The 24,600-nt window shown below is 44.3% G+C and overlaps 1 protein-coding gene across 2 annotated transcripts in view; it reads right to left on the reverse strand.

Annotated features, from left to right (window-relative positions):
- Positions 1–1,270: 1,270 nt before the first annotated feature.
- PRR7 (proline rich 7, synaptic) overlaps positions 1,271–24,600 on the reverse strand; it is a 106,719-nt gene continuing 83,389 nt past the window's right edge. For both annotated transcript variants that reach the window (XM_040344447.1, XM_040344446.1), the window contains exon 3: positions 1,271–2,737. In XM_040344447.1, coding sequence (XP_040200381.1) covers positions 2,358–2,737 — 380 coding nt within the window. In that variant the 3' untranslated portion in view covers positions 1,271–2,357. The remainder of the gene's footprint in view (positions 2,738–24,600) is intronic.

Consider the following 24,600-nt stretch of genomic DNA (forward strand, 5'->3'; position numbering starts at 1 on the left):
TTTTTGTTATTGTTTTAACAAACGAAAACGAACGCGCAGAATCCGAAATCCGGAACATCCGACATAAAAAATGCTTTATTTTCGTTGCTACAACAGTTCGATATAGATAGAAGATTTGAAATTATGCTGACAATAGCAATCTGTCTATCGAACCTGTGGTCGAATGTGCCTAACCTAACTCTATTAATCCAAGATTATTCTACATAGAGAGGAAAGATTCGACATTATAGAGACAGTGTTGGGGTAGACCATTCGACATGAACGACAAAGATTCGACGAAGCAGCGAAAAACATACAAACTTCGAATCTGTCATTGAAGGCTTATGGTGTCTGTCGAAAGTTCTATGAAGATTCGACAAACAGCTAAACTGTACGACGCCGCAATAGTACATTTTTGGTCAAATGCTCGGCCCATAGGCTATAGAAGAATTTGAATGTTGGTTGACTATTAATAATAATTTATAAATATAATTATTACTAGTGTCATACAACATTAGAATTCTTCTGTAGCTTGTAGGCAGAACATTTGACCGGAAATGTACGATCGCGGCGTCATACAGTTTAGCTGTTTCGTCAAATCTTCTTAGAACATTCAACAGACACCATAAGCCTTCAATGACAGATTCAACCTTAATTAATTCAGATTTTCGGATGAATGCATTTTTTTAACAAAACAAAATAAATAAAAACGAATTCAGGAGTAACTAAATAAATTTATTTTTCGGACGAAAACGAAATTCCGAAACAAAATATTTCAGTGTGCACATGTCTATTGGGCATACATTGAACATTCAATGTATTTATATGGCCTGATGATGTATGCATGTGCCAATCAAACAGGGATATGTGTGCCCAGCCATTTAGCCCAATACAATAACCTGAACATGGTGTTTGGGAGGAGACCAGCAGAGATCAGCAGAGATCCAATAACTGGGCTAGTTATTTATTTAGTAAGTATGAGCCCTAAGAGCTTCAGGAAAGCTGATTGGTCGTGTTAAATGATTGCTGAATGAATGAATGAATATTATACCATACCTGCTTGTCTTAGATCTTAGGATTTCAAGAATTCTTTGTTAATGCTTCTGTCACTTAGCTCTTTCAGCCTATCTGTGCTGATGGAAATACAGGGCCTGCCCTTGTTGATGACCCTCTACAAATACTAGTTGCCTGGTTTTCATAGTGATTCTCTGTCTTAAGCACGTTCATTTACTAACAAGATCGTTCTACTTTTTTCTGACTGACAGAGTGTATTGAAGATAGAGAATGAGAATAACAGACAAGCACCTAGCATTTTATAAGGAGGTCAACAGCCCCACATGTCTCTCAGGACAGGTTTCTATTCAAAACAGCTTTAATATTTTCATGAAATCTTTTAGTTCTACACTATACTGTGACTTTGTTGAGAAGATGTATTAAATACATTTATGTGTGTGTCTCTGGTACTCAAACAATTTTTGTAATTAGTGTGTGAATTGTAAATTCTACAATTGTGAAAGATGTACTCATTTAGAAACTAGACTTAACGTCTTAGAGTACCAGAGGTGCTGGGAAAAAAATCAATCTATACCATTTAAAAGTCATTATTTTTGTAGAACTAAAAAAGATCAACTGCAATTTGCTGCTATGGCCTACACCTGGACCCTTTTTGTATTGTGTGCTTAGTGTTGATCTCCCTTTGAAGTGATAGGTATTTGTGGTGATGCTGATAAGCTGACAGATCAAATTGCGATTCAGAATAAATGAAGCGCACAGTTACGTATCACTGCACAGATGACTTCACTTTCCACAGTGTTAGCTTGGCATATGACAAGACATTTTATCATTCACCATACACAACTTGAAAGTGTTCCAGAATGTTCAATGTGAAGCCCTTTCAGATTAATTGTATTGAATATCTTAATACAGAGAACAGGATCCTCTCAGTATGTACAACATACAGAAATGGACACCATAACCTAGCTGGCAGCTCACATACACGCTATGGCTGCCAAACTTTAATCCCACAAACAGGAAGTGCAACTAAAAATGTAAATATATAAAGAGGGTCTGTAGTCTGTCAGTCTCTAGTGAGCAGAGCATGGATGTTGTCAGAATCAGACCCAATCTGACTGCACATCAGTATTTGTCGGTGAGTTATACAAGTTTATATAATCCATTCAAGAGTCTTGTAGCTCCTCTCATGCCATCTTTCAGAGATACAGTAGATATGGCCCATGTTGTTTAGTCATGTTCAGATACCCAAATGGCTACACTGTCATTTTAAATGCAGTTTTCAGAAATATATATGTAATTTTATTACATTCACAGACCATCCAACTTCCTCGAGTTCTTTGGACCACAGCAACTTCCATGCTGGTTTAAACGGCTGTAGTCCTGCCCAGCAGGGGAATTGGGAATATCAGTTGGCAGCCCCTTGGCAATCCGGGCAGTACTCCACTTCCAATTTCAGAGCCTGACCAAGATGGCCGTCTTCGGCTTGGTGCTTCTTGAGGGGGATTGGGTAGAATCTGTGAGCTTAGGGCGCCAGGAAGTGGTTGAGTATTTTGTTGTCCTGTGAGATGTTGTTTATGGCTCAAAGGTTGCTCTGGTTTCACCAGCTCATCCTGAACAGAGAGAAAAGGACTGAGGATTTTCCTGTAGATGCCTCTAGTATCAGTAAGGACCTCACTGTATGGTGGTGGGGGTTCAGCCATGAGTAGTGCTTCTTCATAACAAGGTGGTTGAGACAAGTCTGGTTCTGCAGGTATAATGAAAAAACAATATGTGTCAACTTAAATTTTTATTTCCATTCAATACTTAACATTGTATTTCTGCAAGGACCATAACACAGAAAAAATACTGGTGGCTATACTCTGGATCATAAACAACACATCCAAATATTTGCACATGTAACTGATTTCTCACTTTTCAGTAGGCACAAGATTTCCCTATAGATGTTAGTGTCTTAACCTATTCCTGCAAAGCCATAATACAAACCCTTTCATAGTTGTGTTCTGCAATTATTTCTAAATAGTGAAAAATTAATGGATGGAATGTTGTATTCTTAATTGACTTTAAAATGGATGCAGTCTATAAAGGTTCGATTGTCGTGCATCTTATCAATGCAGCCAAGTTGTGTATCCCCATCAAATGGTCACACGCTTCTCCCCCTAAAATATCAGATTGGATACGCAAGGTAGAGCATATCGCTAATATAGAAGAACTGATATCTCAATCTAAAGATTCTTCTAGGACCTTCCGTGATAAGTGGGCATGTTGGTCTCATTTTTCAAAATCGAGGGAATACCTTTCATTAATGAACACATGTCCGACTCCAGACTAGTAATGATACTTTTATTAATTTATTCACCGATTGTGTATCTTTATGTCTCCGTTGTCCTTGTAAAGCTAATATTATCTTCCTAGCTACTACCCGTGATTATCCTTGTTCCCCCCTTTCCCCCTTGAATTTTCTGTTTTGTGTTACTTGTCCTATTGGATTTGCTCTTATGCTATTGATTTCTGGAACATAGGATGCTATGTGTTTTTTACCTATACTGGACATGTTCTTTCCTATATGACTTTACATGCATATTATACTGTTGATACTCTATGTATATTTTTGTGTATCTTTAAACCCAATAAACAGATTTGAAAAAAATAAAATAAAATGGATGCAGTAGATTGGCCGAATGAAAAATTCTGATAAGTAGATCTTTGCTTGCCAGCAATAATAAAAAAAAATACATATCTTTGGGTGGATTTTGCCTTCCAACTCTTTACCTTCCCTTGCACAGATGGAGTTCCCTGATTTTCATTTCGGCTTGAGCTGCCAGGGCCCATAGTTCTGCAAGGACTGTATTGTGAGGATCACAGACAGCCAGGCCACAAGTGTCTGTTTCCAAGCAAGAATCTTAGCTCCCAACGAGTACAGAAAATGCTTCACAGCATAAGATCAGACTATACAAAACTATACAGAACAGTTTTTGAGGATTAACCCCCCCTCCCAATCCTCAGGGGAATTTCACTATAAAAATAATCGCTATGTTAGTAAAGAATATAGTGCTATTTCATTCTGTCCATACCATCTCTTATTTCTAGTCCATCTGTACATTTTGGATTGCATATGATTATCTGATTTATTCGCCTTTATTTAGTGCCCTCATGTGGCAGATGAAGCAGATATATAGGAGAAAGGTCTCCCAGCAACATCTGTGGGGAGGTTTTCGTCTTGGTTGTGTTGAAAGGAATACAGATCCTTTATACAGCTCTTGTACAGTGGGTACAGTATAGGATAATTTAAAGGGAAGCTATAGTATAGCCTATGTCCAGTGAGCACTTCAATCCCAAAGCCTTTCCCCCTATAAGTCCAATGTATGTTTTTTTTTCCTGGAGAGATGTGTGGGTTTTGTACCCTATAATCATTTGCACTTGGAGAAACTTTACACTTGAAAATCATATGAACGTACTTAAAAGGTGGTTGCAACCAATATACCTCTCCTGACCATGGTGGCTCCAAGCTGTGTGTGTGTGTGTGTGGGGGGGGGGGGGGGGGGGGGGCTGGGGCAGTCGGTTAACCAATATACAGTCCACGTGCACCTTCAATCCATGGCAATAAGGGGGCACAAGACACCATTTATGTTTCAATAGTTTTTATTAAAGTTTTACAAACAAAACTTTCGCCTTATCATTATGAAAATATACTACCTTATCAGGGTGAAAAATTGGTATACTTGAGGAAACCCCCTCTCATAGCATGCAAAGCCCATTTTCACAGTCCTGTTACACAATACACTTTGATACTTGGACCATGTCCCGTTGTATACCCCCTATCGTAGGACATAGAGCACCCCCCTGGAAGGACCATCTCCCCACCCGTTTTTCTAACCATAACAATAACAAAGAGGATTGGAACAAAGAAAAGAAAGGAACGACACTAAGGGAAAGACAAAGAAGGAAAAATTAGGAGGGGGGAGGGGACTGTGGCTCCGTGCTCAGCACAGCAATCCTCAGGACTGCATCTAAGTAATGATCATTCTGGGATCAGTTGTCAAATCCATGGGTCCCAAACTTTGTGAAATAAAAGTCATCATCATCCCCACAAGCAATGCCTACAAGACACCATTTAAAGTGTAAAACATCCTCATCACGTCACGGGTGCCATTTTTTTGAAAAACTTGGATATATTGCAGTTTTTGATGTCATATGGCCCTAGCTGGGGAGAATTTGACCTGCATTGGTAACATTCAGGAACTGGCACCATAGCTTCTCTGCCCAATAAAGTTGGACCCACAAGGGGCATTATAGTATGATGGCATGTTTTCTGCTGTTATATATTCAATAGTGCTGTCTCCGAACCAAGTGTTGAGGATGTTTTAGTATTTAAGTGGTGCCTTGTGCCTCCTTGTTGCCATGGATTGAAGAAACATGTGGACTGTATCCTGGTCAACTACCTGCCTAACTGCCCCCCCCCCCCCTGCCACAGCTCAAAGCCACCATCATCAGGAGAGATAGATATATTGGTTGCATCCAAAAGACATGTATCCTGAATAAGCAAGTGTTACTGTGAAACACGTCGATCCATTACACCATTTTGGAAACTTGATTAATGCACTGAGTAATCAAAATCTATGTGGCAGTCTGAATACCCCTGTATTAAACTATGAACAAATTACTCGTTGATCCAACTGTTTCTGTTATTATGTGAGGATGTGGGATGCCATTAACCACTTGACACTTGCTCTATTGTTCTGACAGGACATCATATGACGTCCTGTCATTTAAAGCCTCTAGGGCGCGTGCCCGTCGTGTCACTGGGAACACAGTGCGCGCGCCCATCGTGTCACTGGGAACACAGTGCGCATGCCGGGCGGCCGCGATGGCAGTCGGGCACCCGCGATTGGCCAGTAACTGAGCAGGGACGTGGAGCTCTGTGTGTAAACACAGAGCTCCACGTCCTGTCAGGGAGAGAGGAGACCGATCTGTGTCTCTTGTACATAGGGACACAGATCGGTCACCTCCCCCAGTCACCCCCCTCCCCCCACAGTTAGAACACACCCAGGATACACATTTAACCCCTTCCCCGCCCCCTAGTGGTTAACCCCTTCCCTGCCAGTCACATTTATACATTAATCAATGCATATTTATAGCACTGTTCACTGTATAAATGTGAATGGTCCCAAAAATGTGTCAAAAGTGTCCGATGTGTCCGCTATAATGTCGCACTCCCGAAAAAAAACGCAGATCGCCGCCATTCCTAGTAAAAAAAAAATTTAAAATAAATCATTATGTCCCCTATTTTGTAGGCAATATAACTTTTGCGCAAACCAGGCTATTGCAAAAAAATTTTTTTTACCAAAAATATGTACAATAATACGTATTGGCCTAAACTGAGAAAAAAAATATATATTTTTTAAAAAAATGGGATATTTATTACAGCAAAAAGTAAAAAATATTGTGGCTTTTTTTCAAAATTGACGCTCTATTTTTGTTTATAGCGCAAAAAATAAAAACCGCAGAGGTGATCAAATACCACCAAAAGAAAGCTCTATTTGTGGGGGAAAAAAGGACGTCATATTTGTTTGGGAGCCACGTCGCACAACCGCGCAATTGTCAGTTAAAGCGACGCAGTGCCGGAAGCTAAAATCTCGTCTGGGCAGGAAGGGGGTGTATGTGCACAGTAGGCAAGTGGTTAAAGATCATGTGCATGGAAATGCGTCCCAATACGTTTGACAATATAGAGTATATACAGTACAAAAATTCCATAAGCAAATGAGGATGAAAATCATATTCCCTGTTGTAGCTCAGGCTGTGTAAAGGCAGGTGTCCTAATACTTTTGACAACATGGTGTATTTTCTTTATGTTCAGGATCAGTGGCGGCTGGTGCTTATCACCACTGTGCCATGCCATCAAATGCAGTCACTGTGCCATGCCATCAAATGCAGTCATTGTGCCATGCCATCAAACGCAGTCACTGTGCCATGCCATCAAACGCAGTCGCTGTGCTATGCCATCAAATGCAGTCACTGTGCCATGCCATCAAACGCAGTCGCTGTGCCATGCCATCAAACGCAGTCGCTGTGCCATGCCATCAAACGCAGCTGCTGTGTCATGCCATCAAATGCAGCTGCTGTGCCATGCCATCAAACTCAGTCACTGTGCCATGCCATCAAACGCAGTCACTGTGCCATCAATTGTCACCACTGTGCCATACCATCAAACGCAGTCGCTGTGCCATCAATTGTCACCACTGTGCCATGCCATCAAACGCAGCCACTGTGCCATCAATTGTCACCACTGTGCCATGCCATCAAACGCAGCCACTGTGCCCCTCAATTGTCGCCACTGTGCCAATTGTCACCACTGTGCCCTTTAAATGTCGCCACTGTGCCACTGTGCCCATTGTTGCCACTGTGCATGTCACTGTGCCCTTTAATTGTTGCCACTGTGCCCATTGTCACCACTGTGCCCTTGATGCCACTGTGCGCATTGATGCCCATTGTCGCTGGCTCTGATAGGCACTTCTGCACAGCCAACCAGCTGCCGTTATTCAGGTGGTCGGCGCTCAATGTCCGGCCACCTGAATAGACCAGCGGCAGCTGGCAACCATAACATACATTCATGCAATGCATGAATGTATGTTATTTTCAGTAGCGGTGCAGAGCCAGAGGGGGCGGCGCTCCAGCACCCTCTATGGACGGACCGCCACTGTTCAGGATTAGGAATAAAAACAAATAATAATTGTATTTCTCTAAATGTCAAGCACATATGAAATTTTGTTCAAAAGCTGTCGTGACACAGCCACCTTAGCACCAGGCTGTTTTACTAATATGTTGTAAATTGCTTGTGTTGCCACCTAAATAGCAGGATATAAGATGGTGCCAATAAGAATTTTCTTTAAAGCGCTCAATAAGCATAAGGAAATAGGGAAAAACACAGTTAGGGATGTATTTATAAATAAAATAAAATAAAATATGCATGCTTGTTCATCCAGAAAAGCTGCTTTCATAATATTGCAGGTATATGATTGCGGCACATATTTCCAAATGTACAATGGTACAATCATCAGCACAGCACTCATGTATTCTTTATTCCGCATCAATGTCTAAAGGACTGCCATGGTATGAGAAGTAGCCAATGTAAAAATACCAATTGTAATCAGTAATGCAGTGATTGCCATCAACTTCAAGCAATAAAGTAATTGTGTATCTATTGTGTACAATGTATTGTACCTGGGAGTGACTGACTGCCACAAATGTCAACGCCTGTGTGAGTAAAGCTGAGTATACACAGAAGTTTTTTTTTTGTTCAACCAAAAAAAAAAAAAAACTGATAGATTCTCACATCCACTCAAGCGATGTGGATGCAGGAATCTCCCCAACTAACCCTTTTAGTGACCGGCTTCTGTTGTGCAGGGAGGGATATACACACACACATTGAAATTTGGCTGGTTCCTGTTGAACTGGCAGAACTTAGAAATGTGTATACCCTGCATAAAGTTATACTAAAGCCTTGTTTTTTTTCCCTTTAAAAATAACAAACATGTTTTACCTGTGCTGCACAGTAGTTATGCACAGAGCAGCCCAGATCCTCTCCTTCTCGGGTCCCTTGTCAGCACTCCTGTCCTCTCCCTCCTGAAGAGTGCCCCTACAGCAAGCAGCTTGCTACGAGGGCTGTGGTCCGCCCCCCCCTGGAACCGTGGTCCACCCCTCGCTCACTGACTTTATTTGACAGCAGCGGGAGCCAATGGTGCCCCGCTGCTGTCTCAGACAATGAGGAGAGAGAGAGTCCCGGCCAGCGGAGACTCTCGTGCAACATCACTGGATCGAGATGGGGCTCAGGTAAGTTTTGTGGGGGGGGGGGGGACTGCTCCACTGCATAGAATGCATTAAGTAAAAAAAAAAACTTCTAAATATAGAACCACTTTAAGAAACCAGTTTGTAGAATTACCTGTGCCGGTGAGGAATAGTGGTGGGTGAACATGTGTATTTGTTGAATGAGCCTGAAAGTTCACAAAAATTATGCATTCCCCAGGCATCAGCTGAATTAAGCAGGGGATACACCACTGGTTTCTAGGTCACCGATAAGTCCGTGTCTTGGCAACCAACAAATCCTAAGTGGAAAGCTGTAATATTTAGTGGGGTAGTAATACCGCCACTGAATGATTTCCCAGCAGCTAGGGTCATGGTTTGCATGCTCGGTGAACAGACAGAGTTTCCGACAAACCCTGTGTCACTGCAAACTCAAACTCTATCCCTAGTGAGGAGGACCAACTGCAATGCAAGAATGAATCCCTGTTTATACCTTCATCAGCACAGGCAGGGCTACCATCAGGGGGGTACAGTCGATGGCCCGTGGGCAAGCCTTGGGGAATGTTGGTGGTCAGATTCGGAGGGGCCCAGGCCTAAAGCTGTGTAAGGAGCCCAAAAATTTCTGATGGCTGCCCTGAGCACAGGTAATCAGTTGTAAATTGGAACGCACCGAAATTTCGGCAGCCGACACATATCATCCAAAAATAATGTTTTCGGCACATTGCTGAAAGAAAAAAAATGCCAATAATGGTGCCAAAAATTGCGCATGAGCAGGAGCAGTAGGTGCATTGACGGGTGACGTCACTCACTGTGTGGATGGCCTGCACTTTCCTCATGATTAAGATGCTGGGCTCATGAGCATGTTTCCTGCGGTTGAGACGCTGGAGTTGGGAGCACTTTTCCATCGGATAGACGCTGGAGTCGAGAGCATGTTCCTAGTGGTTAAGACACAGTTGGGACTCAGGAGATGGGAGCATACAGGGCTGCATTGGAGAGTGAATGGCTACTATTACTACGATTCACCAATGAGCATTGCATTGTTCATGAGCTCATGACTACCGACATCATAGCAATCAGTTTTACTACCGACATTTGGAGTTCAACGAGCATGACTAGCCTGACAGTGCAGTGGATAGATGCCAATTACAAAACACCCTACTTAGCGCATGTGAGTTTGTTGGATCACATACTGCAGCAGCAATATCTGATGCTTTAAAAACCATGCTTGACACTTGGCACATTGAGAAGTCTAAAGTGCATTTGATTGTCCGAGATAATGCGTGGAACTTGGCAAAGACAATGGAGGACAGTGAACTTAAAAGCATACCATGTATGGCACACACGCTACAATTGGCTGTGAATGAGGGATTGCTGAGTCAGCACACCATATCAGATATCGTATCAAAAGGGAGAAAAATTGTGGGTTACTTTAAGCATTCTCCGCTTGCTTATTCCAGATTACAAGCTTTGCAGATACAGTTTGGAATGCCACTGAAATGACTGCAGCAAGATGTAGCCACTTGTTGGCACAGCACCTACCATATGCTGCAAAGTCTTTTCGAACAAAAGCGTATTTTAGCTGCATACATTGCAGATTACGAGCTTCCGACAACACTTCTTTCTCCATTTGAGCAGATAACAAAATAAATAAGCTCAGTTAATGCTTCCATTGCTGAAGTTATTCCCTTGATTGCTACACCGAAGCGTCTGCTAGGAAAAGAGGTAGAAACAGACCATGGTATAAAAACAGCTAATACCACTCTACTGGAGGCCGTTAACAACTGGTTTTAAGACACCGAGTCCAACTTTCTGTACTGCATTGCAACAATTCTAGATCCTCGATTTAACAAGCATTATTTTAATGTGGAGAAAAAGCGTGCACAGGAAAGGAAACTGGCACAAATGGAGGTGATGGAAGCATCTGGTGAAGGAATTTTGAGGCATAGCACAGAGGAAAGTATACCAGAGAAATGGTCGCATAGTGAAGAGGAGCAAACTCCCTCGATATCTGATATGTTTGAAGAAATTTTATATGAATGCACTCCGGTCCATAGCAGTGCCACGACAACTTCAGCTCCCCAACATATTGAGATTTATTTAGCGGAACAGCCTATCGCCAGAAGTGAGAATTCCCTTGAGTACTGGTGCATGAGCAAACATCGTTTTCCACTGCTTGCACAGATTGCATGCAGATATTTATCTGCCCCAAGCACCAGTACAGAGAGTGAGAGACTATTCAGTCTAGCATCTCATATTCTTGATGAGAAGAGGAACCATCTCTCTTGTGAGAAAGCTGAACAACTTTTGTTCTTAAAGCGAAGTCTGACACTTTTACTGAAATAGATTAGAAAGCAGTAGCACAGTCCAATTATTTACTATGTTCGAATTGTCTAGCTGTGCCACTTTTACTATACCAATTACAGTGGACTGTGAAGTTAACTTCAAACATGAAATACGTTTAGTTTACTTACATAACAGAATACAAAGGGTAGGGCAGGCCCTTTTCTATTTTGTTGGTTGTTCATTTTAGTTCTACTTCTACAGTTTTAACTTTTTGCACTTTTTCAATTTAAAGGAGAACTCCAGCTTTTGAACTACATAGTTTGTTGGGCCAAACAATGGCCCAGATTCACGAAGCTCAGCGCATCAATAGGCGGGCGTATCGCAATGCAGATACACTAGACCGTCGAAACTTAGAGAGGCAAGCAGCCTATTCAGCAAGCAAATGCGCGCTGCGATGCGCCATCGTAATGTAATTTTGATGGCGTAACCCGACGTAATTCAAATTGGGAAGGAGGTGGGCGTGATCCATTTAAATGAATCGTGACCCCATGCAAATTAAGGTCCGAACGAACGGCGCATGCGCCGTCACGTGATCGCATCCCCCGCGTCCCACTGCGCATGCGCCCCAATTCACCGATCGTATTCCCCCCACGATAACCCAGCCCACCGTTTCCGCCCAGGGCATAAATACGCACGGACATGCGCCAGTCAAGTGCAAAAGTACACCTGCTGGTTTTGGTCGTTTGGTGTGGCTACTTTTGCTTTGTTCAGATCAAAAAAGATGTCTGAGGCTGGCACGAAAGATAGGAGGGAAAAAAACTTTCTTATTGAGGAGAAGGCGGTGATTATTGATGCCATGAGGAAGTATAACAAGTTCCTCCACGGCAAGGAAAGTGGCTCGACCAGCAAGGTCCGTAAGGATCAAATCTTGGCACAGATTGCAGCGGAGGTGAGTGCCCTTGGCTATGCCAAACGGACCCCAGACAAGATCGCCAAGAAGATCAACGACCTGCGGCGTCTTGTGAAGGAGAAGGTGGCCAAGATAAAAAAACACAGTAGGGGCACCGGAGGTGGACCAGCCCTGAAACTAAGACTGACACCTGATGAGGAGGTCATTGCCAGGTGCCTGGAGAAGGAGCAGGTGGAGGGCCTGGAGGGCTTCGAGTCAGTTGATCAGCCCTTGAGGACAGGTGAGTGTGTTTTTTCTTTTATCTGGTGTATAGCATGTGGGGGGGGGGAGTGAATATGTGACAAGTGTGTGGGTCCACCAACATATTACTGTTTTGTGTCATCCACAGATATGCAGGATGAAGCGGGCCCATCCTCGGCTGCTGGCCAACCAAGCCCATCCCAGGATACCAGTGTCCACACCTCTCCATTAGAGGAAGTGGAGGAGGAGCACGGGCACCTGGATGATGGCATATATCTGGGGGATGAGACCACCGTCGCTGGACCCTCCCATACCTCCATAGGGGATACCCCCCCAAGGGACTCAAACTTTATTGTAACCCCCCCAAGGGCCTCCACCCTTTTGGGAAGCCCCCTAAGGGCCTCCGACCTTTTGGGAAGCCCATCCTCCCTAAGGGAAGTTCCCTCAGGGTCCTCCCCATACATTCGTCCCCAAGCCTCACCTGCACCCAGGAAGGCAATTAGGAAGACGAGGGGTGATCCTGATGCCTTAGAAGCCACTTTGGCTATGGACCTGGCCAGGCAGACCCAACATGTGGGTTCTGTTGCATGTGATATGCGCCGGGTGGCAGCCAGCCTGGCCTCCATGCAGCAGACCCAGGCTGCTTTCACTGCCACCATTAGTGAAAATGTGCAGGAGGTCAGTGCCAACAGCACTGCGTTGGTGACCTGCGTTAGGGACCTGGATGACACTAATTCAGGCCTTGTGGCAGAGGTGAGGAGCCTGGGAGTGGCCATACAGGCCAATACAGCAGCCATTGAGGCGGTGGGGAATCAGACCACTGCGGTCCTCACCCGCATAGCCCTGGCTTTAGAGGGTATCCAGGCAGCCAGGGAGAGACCGGGGGATGTTCCTCCTCCCAATGACCCACCCCCCCCACCCACGGCTGCCCCCAGGCAACAGAGGGCACGGAGCCTTGGCACTAGGCGTAGTACACGTCGGGCCAGATGAGTGCCATTTAGATTATTTTATTTTTATATTCAATTTGATTTTTGGTTATTAATTGATACTCATGATATGAGTGATATTTTGTTATTATGATACTCGATTGGAGTTGTATTTATTTTATTATTATTTGGGATATATATATTGACAAATATTTTCTGAAACACATACAGCAACATAATTGGAGCCTTGACGTGGCGTTGCTGCTCCCAAGTACCGCACGGTGTACTTCTGTCTAATCCAATTTATTGGTGTTTGGGGGGGGGGGGGTGTGTTAGGGACCACAGTGGGGTGCATGCGTGCATTAGCATTGTGACATGTTTCATGTGCGTGTTGCACGTGAAAATAAGCCTACCACGAGGCATCTCCTGACTGCTCTTCCCTCAGCAGACGGGGGACCCTCGGGTGGGGGGGGAATGTCTGGTTCGGGGGTCAGGTCATGACGGACTTCAATCTGCAGGCCCCTTCTCATTGCGAAATTGTGCAAAATGCAACATGCACCGATAATCTGGCACACAAAGTCTGGGGCATACAACAGTGTACCCCCAGACCTATCTAGGCATCGGAACCGTGACTTCAGGAGGCCAAACGTGCGCTCCACCACTCCCCGGGTACGTATATGAGCCTCATTGTAGCTTCTTTCTCCTGGTGTTTGTGGGTTCCGGAATGGGGTCATCAGGTGGGGTCCCAGGGCATATCCAGAGTCACCTGTAAGGGAAAAGACAGGAGGATGTTAGTCATGCATGTGCCCCTCGTGATGTCAGCATCATGGGGGGGGGACAGTAATGCCTGACACCCATGTCACTCACCAACCAGCCAGCTGTCCCCATACACGTTCTCTTCAAATTGTCTTGGGATGTCGCTTTGCCGGTAGATAAAGCTGTCATGGGTGGCCCCAGGGTGTTTAGCACAGACGTGCCATATGAGGCCTTGAGCATCGGTTATTACTTGTACATTCCACAGTGCGTGGAAATCTGGCTATTTTATAGAAATCGGTTCTTGCCTTCATCTGCTGGACCTCCTGGGTGGGTCTCACAATGTGGTGGGACATCCGTCTCAGGATAGCGGGTACAACTTGGTGCACGCACCTACTCATTGTGGATTGGGACATCCCAGCCAAATTTCCACTGGTTCTTTGAAATGATCCACTGGCAAAAAAATGCAGGGTTGCCATGACCTTGAGCAGTGGCGGCACTGCTTGTGATCGATGTGTTGGGTTGGTGAGGTCATCCTGCAGGGATCGTACTATTTCCATGATGGCTTCAGTGTCAAATCTCAACAAGCGAAACACCTCCGATTCCACCATGCCAAAGAGGTCCATGCGATCTCGGGGTACCCTCTCCTGTGCCCTCCTCCTCCTCCGTGCGCGTAGACGCCGTAGTACTATGACCACGGCTGCCCCTGACATGTTGGCACACAGATGTGTTGTCCTGCAAGTGTTGTTGCTCAGCTCCTCTGTCACGCTGCTGCTGTTGCTGCTCTCCAGCTGACCTGTGCAAGTCCGTTGCAAAGTTACCCCTGCTTTTATGAAGGGTAACTTTAGATCGGGCTAGCAGCTTACGCGCACCGCGCGTAGCCTACGACGGACAATCGTACGCATGTGAATCGGCATTTCGCCCTCATTTGCATAATTGAATAGCTAATCAATGGGAACGAAGAATACGCCTAGCCTAAATATGCGCCTAAGTTTCGCCGGCGGAGGACAGTTGCGTTGGACGGGTGAAGCCTAAGTTCACGTGTATGTGCTTCTGTGGGTACCGCGCATCGATACGACGGCGCACATCTACACTTACGCCGCGTATCTCGAGATACACCGTCGTATCTCTTTTGTGAATCTGGCCCTATGTCTCTCCCTAAGCTGTCAGCCAGCTGCATGTGTGAAAGTGTATGCATCTGTGGCTGGCTACATACATACAGTATACCACACTGTGTTCTGGGTATGGGCAGAAACTTCCCGGAACACAGACTAGTCTACAGTCTGGTCTACAGCCGTGCCGCTCAGCCAATCACAGCAAGCAATGTATTATAATGAAATTGCTTGCCGTGATTGGCTGAGTGCCACTGTTGTAGACCAGACTGTGACTAGTCTGTGTTCCGGGAAGTCTCCACCTATACCCAGAACACAGTGCGGTATACTGTATGAATATTTATATAGGCGCAGCCAAATGGCTCCCAGTTTTTTTTATCAAAGATTTGAACAAGCCAAAGTTAATTTTTCAATCTCTTCAATTTTAGTAAATCAACTCCACAAACTCCAGTGCTTGGAAGTGGGCCCCAGACTGTTGCCTACATTTTTCCCTGCTGGCTTCACTGCACATGCCTTGATGCACTCTTATGACTAAGGAAGTCAGTGGATGCACTGTCTGAAATAAAAGAAGACAGAGGGCACACCAGCCTAGTGCATTTTTTTAAGAAAGACCTCTCTTTGTTAATTAAAAACGGTGGTAAGTATTATAAAACAAACCAACAGGTGTACTCTATCAACCCTGTCGTCAAAGTTATGCTACGTTTCCACTGAGCGGATCGGTTCGGTACGGTTCGGTACGGTACGCTATTTTGGGTGTTTCCATTATGAAAGCGTGCCATAAAACCGAACCGTACCGCACCATTCAGGGTCCTGCTTCTCATGTGGGTCCATAGAAAATGGAACGGTACGGTTAGGGCGGAGCTACTGGCGTCACACAGTACTTTCCACTGATTGGTGGTCAGAAAACATCAATGCTGACGTCAAAGCAAAGCGCCAAACAATCACCACGTCGCCTTATTAGTCCATATAAAGGAGAAGGATGCCAGCAAACAACAGCAGGGTCTGGTTATCTGAGGAACTATCTACGTTCTTAGCAATCATCGGCGATGGCGTTATTCAGAGTGAGCTTGATGGATCAGTGAGAAATGAAAAGGTCTATAAAGATATTTCTCAGCGGATGGCAGCCGAGGGATTTGAACGGACGTCGGGCCAGTGTAGGGCAAAGCTTAAAAAGCTTAAAGCACAATATAAAAAAATTAAGGACGCCAACAGCCGTAGTGGAAACTGTCCAACTGCTTGGAGGTGGTACGACGCCATGGACGCCATTTACGGTCATCGGCCAGCAAACCAAGGCAGGGAGGGAGGTCTGGACTCTGCAACTGTAATTCTCGAATCTATGGTAGACCCCTTTGGTAAGTTTTTTTTTTTAAAAAACTTTGCATAGGATATCGCTCTGCTTACCATTTAAAATATAATATCTAACCATATGTTTATTTTCAGAAACAGTTGATGGACTCTCCACTGATGCATCAAACTTATCAGAAGATGGACCTTCAATGTCTTTCAGCAGCAACAGCAGCAGTATTTCCTCAAGCCAACCACAGAGTAGCCAACCACAGAGTAGCCAACCACAGAGTAGCCAACTACAGAGTACTCCCAATGCACCAAGGCACAATGGTAAGACATGATGATAATAAAGTAATTTTTAACTGCATTTTCTTAAACTAAAACAGCAGTGGGGCAGATGTGCAGGAGGTACAGTGTTGGAATAGATAAGAAGGGGGAGATCAGCTGTGGGGGAGATGTGCAGGAGGTACAGTGTTGGAATAGATAAGAAGGGGGAGATCAGCTGTGGGGGAGATGTGCATGAGGTACAGTGGTGGAAGAGATGAGAAGGGGGGGACCAGCTGTGGGGGAGATGTGCAGGAGGTACAGTGGTTGAATAGATGAGGAGGGGGAGATCAGCTGTGGGGGAGATGTGCATGAGGTACAGTGGTGGAAGAGATGAGAAGGGGGGGATTAGCAGGAGGTACAGTGGTAGAAGAGATGAGAAGGGGGTTCAGCAGTGGGCAGATGAGCAGTGCTGTGTATTGGTGTAGCAGATGAGCGGGGGGAACAGAGGTGTGGCAGTGAATCAGTGTGGTACAGTCTAGTGGGGCAGATGAGAAAGGAGCTTACAGTATTGGTTTGGCAGATGTTACCAAAAGCAATATTTAGGTCTTTTGTATATTACAGGTGAAAGGAGAAGGTTCCAGTTGGATCTGCGCACAGTTATGGAGGATATGCGGGCAGCAGAAGAAAGGCAGCTGGAAAGAATGGATAACCTTTCTGAGAGGCGGTTTCAAGCACTACGTCAGGATGCACAGGAAGCTATGCGCCAGGAGGCAGAAATTGCCCGGCAGCAGATGGAGCAGTTGGCTACCTTCAACCAGGCCTTCCTCGGTGTCCTTGGTCAGCTTGTTCAAGTGATTGGAGCCAATCGTCAACCCAGGTCACCACCCAGACATTAGTGCCTTTCATGCAGCACAGGACCTGTACCCATGTTTACGTTTAAAAATAAAGTGGGTTTTAAAGGTTAGATTTTTTTTTTAATAGGCTCCTTTGAGCCATCAGCGATCACACAAGATTGGACACATTTGCTCCTTGCTGCACATGGCTTTCTTTGTGCTGCTGCTCTGATTCCCTTCTGCCTCCTTTGCGTTATCACCCCCCTTGGACGGTGGAGCCTGGATTTCAACAAAGGGCACCCCCGATCGCTTAATTTCTTCTCATTTTTGCATTGTAGATGTAATTGCGAATATACTTGGCATTTTTGGTTTACCTTTTCCTTTAATTTCCTTTTTAGATGTTTTTTTTCTTGGTCTGAATTTCTCACTTCCTGTTCCTTCTCAGTAAACCTGACAACATCATCTGAGCTGTGTTTAGTCAGTCAGCACAGCTTATTGAACAGCTTACTAAGGAGGAACAGGAAGTGAGAAATTCATACAAAGAAAACAAAAAAAAAACATTTATTGGTAGTGAAATTGAAGAAAAAAACTACAATGCAATAGCTTAGGGATATGCAATTAGTGGATATCCAACTGTTTCAGAACTACGATTCCCATGTGGCATAGCAAGACTCTGACAGTCACAAGCATGACACCCAGAGGCAAAAGCATGATGGGACTTGTAGTTCTGCAAAACAGCTGGATTTCCGCTAATTGCGTATCCCTGCACTAGCTTAATAAAAAACAAACCTTTACAAGCTCTTTATTGTAAACAATGTTTCTACATTTTTTTTTCTTGGTCTGAATTTCTCACTTCCTGTTCCTTCTCAGTAAACCTGACAACATCATCTGAGCTGTGTTTAGTCAGTCAGCACAGCTTATTGAACAGCTTACTAAGGAGGAACAGGAAGTGAGAAATTCATACAAAGAAAACAAAAAAAAAACATTTATTGGTAGTGAAATTGAAGAAAAAAACTACAATGCAATAGCTTAGGGATATGCAATTAGTGGATATCCAACTGTTTCAGAACTACGATTCCCATGTGGCATAGCAAGACTCTGACAGTCACAAGCATGACACCCAGAGGCAAAAGCATGATGGGACTTGTAGTTCTGCAAAACAGCTGGATTTCCGCTAATTGCGTATCCCTGCACTAGCTTAATAAAAAACAAACCTTTACAAGCTCTTTATTGTAAACAATGTTTCTACATTTTTTTTTCTTGGTCTGAATTTCTCACTTCCTGTTCCTTCTCAGTAAACCTGACAACATCATCTGAGCTGTGTTTAGTCAGTCAGCACAGCTTATTGAACAGCTTACTAAGGAGGAACAGGAAGTGAGAAATTCATACAAAGAAAACAAAAAAAAAACATTTATTGGTAGTGAAATTGAAGAAAAAAACTACAATGCAATAGCTTAGGGATATGCAATTAGTGGATATCCAACTGTTTCAGAACTACGATTCCCATGTGGCATAGCAAGACTCTGACAGTCACAAGCATGACACCCAGAGGCAAAAGCATGATGGGACTTGTAGTTCTGCAAAACAGCTGGATTTCCGCTAATTGCGTATCCCTGCACTAGCTTAATAAAAAACAAACCTTTACAAGCTCTTTATTGTAAACAATGTTTCTACATTTTTTTTTCTTGGTCTGAATTTCTCACTTCCTGTTCCTTCTCAGTAAACCTGACAACATCATCTGAGCTGTGTTTAGTCAGTCAGCACAGCTTATTGAACAGCTTACTAAGGAGGAACAGGAAGTGAGAAATTCATACAAAGAAAACAAAAAAAAAACATTTATTGGTAGTGAAATTGAAGAAAAAAACTACAATGCAATAGCTTAGGGATATGCAATTAGTGGATATCCAACTGTTTCAGAACTACGATTCCCATGTGGCATAGCAAGACTCTGACAGTCACAAGCATGACACCCAGAGGCAAAAGCATGATGGGACTTGTAGTTCTGCAAAACAGCTGGATTTCCGCTAATTGCGTATCCCTGCACTAGCTTAATAAAAAACAAACCTTTACAAGCTCTTTATTGTAAACAATGTTTCTACATTTTTTTTTCTTGGTCTGAATTTCTCACTTCCTGTTCCTTCTCAGTAAACCTGACAACATCATCTGAGCTGTGTTTAGTCAGTCAGCACAGCTTATTGAACAGCTTACTAAGGAGGAACAGGAAGTGAGAAATTCATACAAAGAAAACAAAAAAAAAACATTTATTGGTAGTGAAATTGAAGAAAAAAACTACAATGCAATAGCTTAGGGATATGCAATTAGTGGATATCCAACTGTTTCAGAACTACGATTCCCATGTGGCATAGCAAGACTCTGACAGTCACAAGCATGACACCCAGAGGCAAAAGCATGATGGGACTTGTAGTTCTGCAAAACAGCTGGATTTCCGCTAATTGCGTATCCCTGCACTAGCTTAATAAAAAACAAACCTTTACAAGCTCTTTATTGTAAACAATGTTTCTACATTATCAAAATTTTGCTTTTACAAAATATGTATGAAGATGATTTTTTTTGTGGAATAAAAAACAAGAACGACTTCTCTGAGTATGTCTGATTTTATTTAGCATTTAGCAAAAAGTAATTAAAGATTTTAATTATTCACGGTAACAACGTTAACGTTAAGGTGCCTCATCAGAGCCTGACGTATTTCGCTGCACTCTTCTTCCATATCCTGTGCTGCTATTACTGGTACTGGCTCTTCTGGAGATGTATTCCAATCCTGGTCAAAGTCTTCTCCATGGCTTTCACAAAGATTGTGAAGAGTACAGCACGTTAGGACCATGGATTTTGTAAGTTGAATGTCACTGTCATTCCTCTTCATAAGACACCTCCATCTACCCTTTAGTCTTCCAAACGCATTTTCCACTACAACACGTGCCCTGGATGTTTTCTTGTTGTAGATTTGCTGCTCTGTTGTTAGGCGCCCATTGTCAGAAAATGGTTTCAGGAGCCAATTTTGTAAAGGATAGGCAGAGTCCCCAAGCACATAATAGCCAACATTCACCCCACAAATGTTCTTAGTGCTAACAGGATACAGGCCTCCCTGGCCAACCCAATCCCAAAATGTTGACAATCGGAGAACCCGAGCATCATGCAAACTCCCAGGCTTTCCTACATTCACATTCCAGAATAGTCCCTTGCCATCCACTACTCCCTGGAGGACGATGGAATGCCAGCCTTTTCGGTTGAAGTAGTCAGTGTGGTATTCTTGTGGTGCTATTATTGGTATGTGTGAGCCATCAATAGCACCAACACACTGTGGAAGGCCCCACCTGTTCTCAAAGTACTCAGCCATGTCTTTGAGCTTTTCCCTGTTAGGAAAATGAACAATTTCAGGAGCTAGCAATGTGCACACAGCCTTACAGAAGTCCTGCACACACCGGCACACTGATGATTTGCTGACACCAAAAAGATGACCTATACTCCTATATTCACTGTTGGTAGCCAGCTTCCACAGTGCAATGGCAATTCTTTTCCTTACAGGCAAACAGGCTCTGAAGTTGGTGCTTTTCTTTTCCATCACTGGACGTAGCTTGGCACAAAGGAATGAGAAGGTTTCCTCTGACATCCTTAAATTCTGCACCCACTGTCTGTGGGTGAATCCTGGGACGGTCACATTCCACCACTCATTGGCACGAGGGAATGCCCAAATCACTGGTCGGCGGCGCTGCTTTGCCAAAAGGAGAAGCATCTGTAAAAAATGCAGTGTGTCAGTGTGTATAGGTCAGTGTGTGTGTGTGTGTGTGTGTGTGTGTGTCTCAGTGTGTGTGTGTGTATAGGTCAGTGTGTGTCAGTGTGTGTGTGTCAGTGTGTGTATAGGTCAGTGTGTGTGTGTGTGTCAGTGTGTGTATAGGTCAGTGTGTGTGTCTGTGTGTCAGTGTGTGTATAGGTCAGTGTGTGTGTCTGTGTGTCAGTGTGTGTATAGGTCAGTGTGTGTGTGTATAGGTCAGTGTGTGTCAGTGTGTGTGTGTGTATAGGTCAGTGTGTGTCAGTGTGTGTGTGTCAGTGTGTGTATAGGTCAGTGTGTGTGTGTGTGTCAGTGTGTGTATAGGTCAGTGTGTGTGTCTGTGTGTCAGTGTGTGTATAGGTCAGTGTGTGTGTCTGTGTGTCAGTGTGTGTATAGGTCAGTGTGTGTGTCTGTGTGTCAGTGTGTGTATAGGTCAGTGTGTGTGTGTATAGGTCAGTGTGTGTCAGTGTGTGTGTGTGTATAGGTCAGTGTGTGTCAGTGTGTGTGTGTCAGTGTGTGTATAGGTCAGTGTGTGTGTGTGTGTCAGTGTGTGTATAGGTCAGTGTGTGTGTCTGTGTGTCAGTGTGTGTATAGGTCAGTGTGTGTCAGTGTGTGTGTGTATAGGTCAGTGTGTGTCAGTGTGTGTGTGTCAGTGTGTGTATAGGTCAGTGTGTGTGTGTGTGTGTGTCAGTGTGTGTATAGGTCAGTGTGTGTGTGTGTCAGTGTGTGTATAGGTCAGTGTGTGTCAGTGTGTGTGTGTATAGGTCAGTGTGTGTCAGTGTGTGTGTGTATAGGTCAGTGTGTGTCAGTGTGTGTATAGATCAGTGTGTGTGTGTGTGTGTCAGTGTGTGTATAGGTCAGTGTGTGTGTGTGTGTGTGTCAGTGTGTGTGTATAGGTCAGTGTGTGTGTGTGTGTGTCAGTGTGTGTGTGTGTATAGGTCAGTGTGTGTCAGTGTGTGTGTGTCAGTGTGTGTATAGGTCAGTGTGTGTGTGTGTGTGTCAGTGTGTGTATAGGTCAGTGTGTGTGTGTGTGTCAGTGTGTGTATAGGTCAGTGTGTGTGTGTGTGTGTGTGTGTGTGTGTGTCAGTGTGTGTGTGTGTATAGGTCAGTGTGTGTCAGTGTGTGTGTGTCAGTGTGTGTATAGGTCAGTGTGTGTGTGTCAGTGTGTGTATAGGTCAGTGTGTGTGTGTGTGTCAGTGTGTGTATAGGTCAGTGTGTGTGTCTGTGTGTCAGTGTGTGTATAGGTCAGTGTGTGTCAGTGTGTGTGTGTATAGGTCAGTGTGTGTCAGTGTGTGTGTGTATAGGTCAGTGTGTGTCAGTGTGTGTGTAGGTCAGTGTGTGTTTCAGTGTGTCAGTGTATGTGTGTGTGTGTGTTTCAGGTAAGTCAGTCAGTTGTGCTTACCCTATAGCGCTGCCGTCTTTGTCTTAGCAGCACAAATGTATACTTCTCCTCCCGGCTACACATCCAAGCTAAAAGTTTTCTTCTCTTTTCGGCTGTGTTTCTCATTGCCGCTCGCAACCTTCTCTCATACAGTGCGGTATGAATTTTGCCTATAAAGAACCAAAAGGCTAGCAGAGAAAAGACGAGCTGCTGAATGACCTCCATTGTTGTTGTTGTTGTTTGGCTGACGCTGAGTGACGCTGCATCACGTTTCTCGTCGCACTAGTGTGACATCATGAGAGGCATTTTTTCTAAAACCTGTATGGCCCTGGCGGTCCGATTTGCAGTGGAAACGCTCACCAGAATAGACCGGACCATTCAAACCCGTTCCATTCTAAACGACCCGAACCGATCCGCTCAGTGGAAACGTAGCATAAGTTTCCAGTCCACGATACATCATTCATATCATATCACCTATAGGACAACTGGAACCAACAGGCTAACATGTTTTGAGGACTTTCCTCTCCTCAGAGCTCCAGTTGTCCCACTCCCATTATGTGATGTGAATGATGATGTATCGTCACATGGACTGGAAGCTGATGTTTTACCTTGACAACAAGCTTTGATACAACTGATCTACAACTGACAGCTTGTTAGTAGTATGATGTGTATAATAACCCGTGTGACCTCTGTCTTGTTTTATGGTTCTTCTATTTTTGAACAATAAACAGTGCAAATACCGTATGTCTACACAAACATAGAGGCTCTTCTGCCGCGTACACACGATCGGATATTCCAACAACAAAACCGTGGATTTTTTTTCCAACAGATGTTGGCTCAAACTTGTCTTGCGTACACACGGTCGCACAAATGTTTGAAATTCCGATCGCCAAGAACGCGGTCACGTACAACACGTACATGCGCCACCCTTTGGTCTCCATGTTAGTAGAAGTTTGGTGAGAGATGATTCGCGCTTTTCAGCCTTATGCTTTTTAGTTCATTACTGCTCCGTTAGAAAAACAGTCCGTTAGAATACAATTTTTATATATTAAAATTGTATTATTTTTTTAAAACTGTCAGTCGGTTTCGGCACCAAAATTTCCATTCCGTGCACCCCTAGTTGCAAATATATACTTATACAAATTGGCTTCTTATGCCTTACGCTTTCTAAGCAATTGTACGGTAATCTGATCGTTAGTACACAGCTTTTGAGAGCCGATCATAACAATTAATGCAAAAATATCTAAGGGGACAAACACGAAAAACATTCTTGTACGATACCAGAATGAACAACTTTTGTTTAATCAGTACAGTATTCATCCCGAAAATGCTCGGAAATGAAAGAATACATTACAATACAATACATTACATCAGTTCCGAAGGTGTATTCTGTTGTACGCAGTGCTTTAAGTGGGCCAAAAGAGGTGCCGGTACTCTATTAGGCGCCGGTGCTCCCCCCCCCCCCAATACTGAACATGAAAATATATATATTTTACAAACCCTCTCTTAGGCCTGGTACACACGAGAGGATTTATCCGCGGATACGGTCCATCAATGTCCCCATCAGCCATCAATGTCCCCATCAGCCATTAATGTCCCCATCAGCCATCAATGTCCCCATCAGCGTTGTGCAGCACATTAACCTCCTGCCTCCGCACTAGACGACTTCAGCTCTTCTGTAACTCCTGACTCCCGCCCGCTGCTACACACGCGAAGGATCATTATTTCAAACAGCGGGAAGAGGGGAGTGATGTCACTGGTTGCCGGGACATCGGCGGTGACAGTCCCAGCAGCCAATCCAAAAGCACGGCCTGGCAGCATGGGCGGGTGTGCGGCTTTGTTTGCAGGACCTGTCAGCTGTGTGCGGGCGGGCGGATAAAGCACACGAGCTGGCCGGGGGTTTGGAGACCCCTGCCATAGACTAGTCCTCCTGCGTCCAGGCTGCTCTCCCCCAGACACTGCCACACTCCTACCGACCGGGCAAGCTACATGACTCGTCTCCAGGGGAGGGCTGGCAGCCTTAGGCCTGGG

This window comes from Rana temporaria, chromosome 3, assembly GCF_905171775.1.
Source record: "Rana temporaria chromosome 3, aRanTem1.1, whole genome shotgun sequence".
NCBI classification, from domain to species: Eukaryota; Metazoa; Chordata; class Amphibia; order Anura; family Ranidae; genus Rana; species Rana temporaria.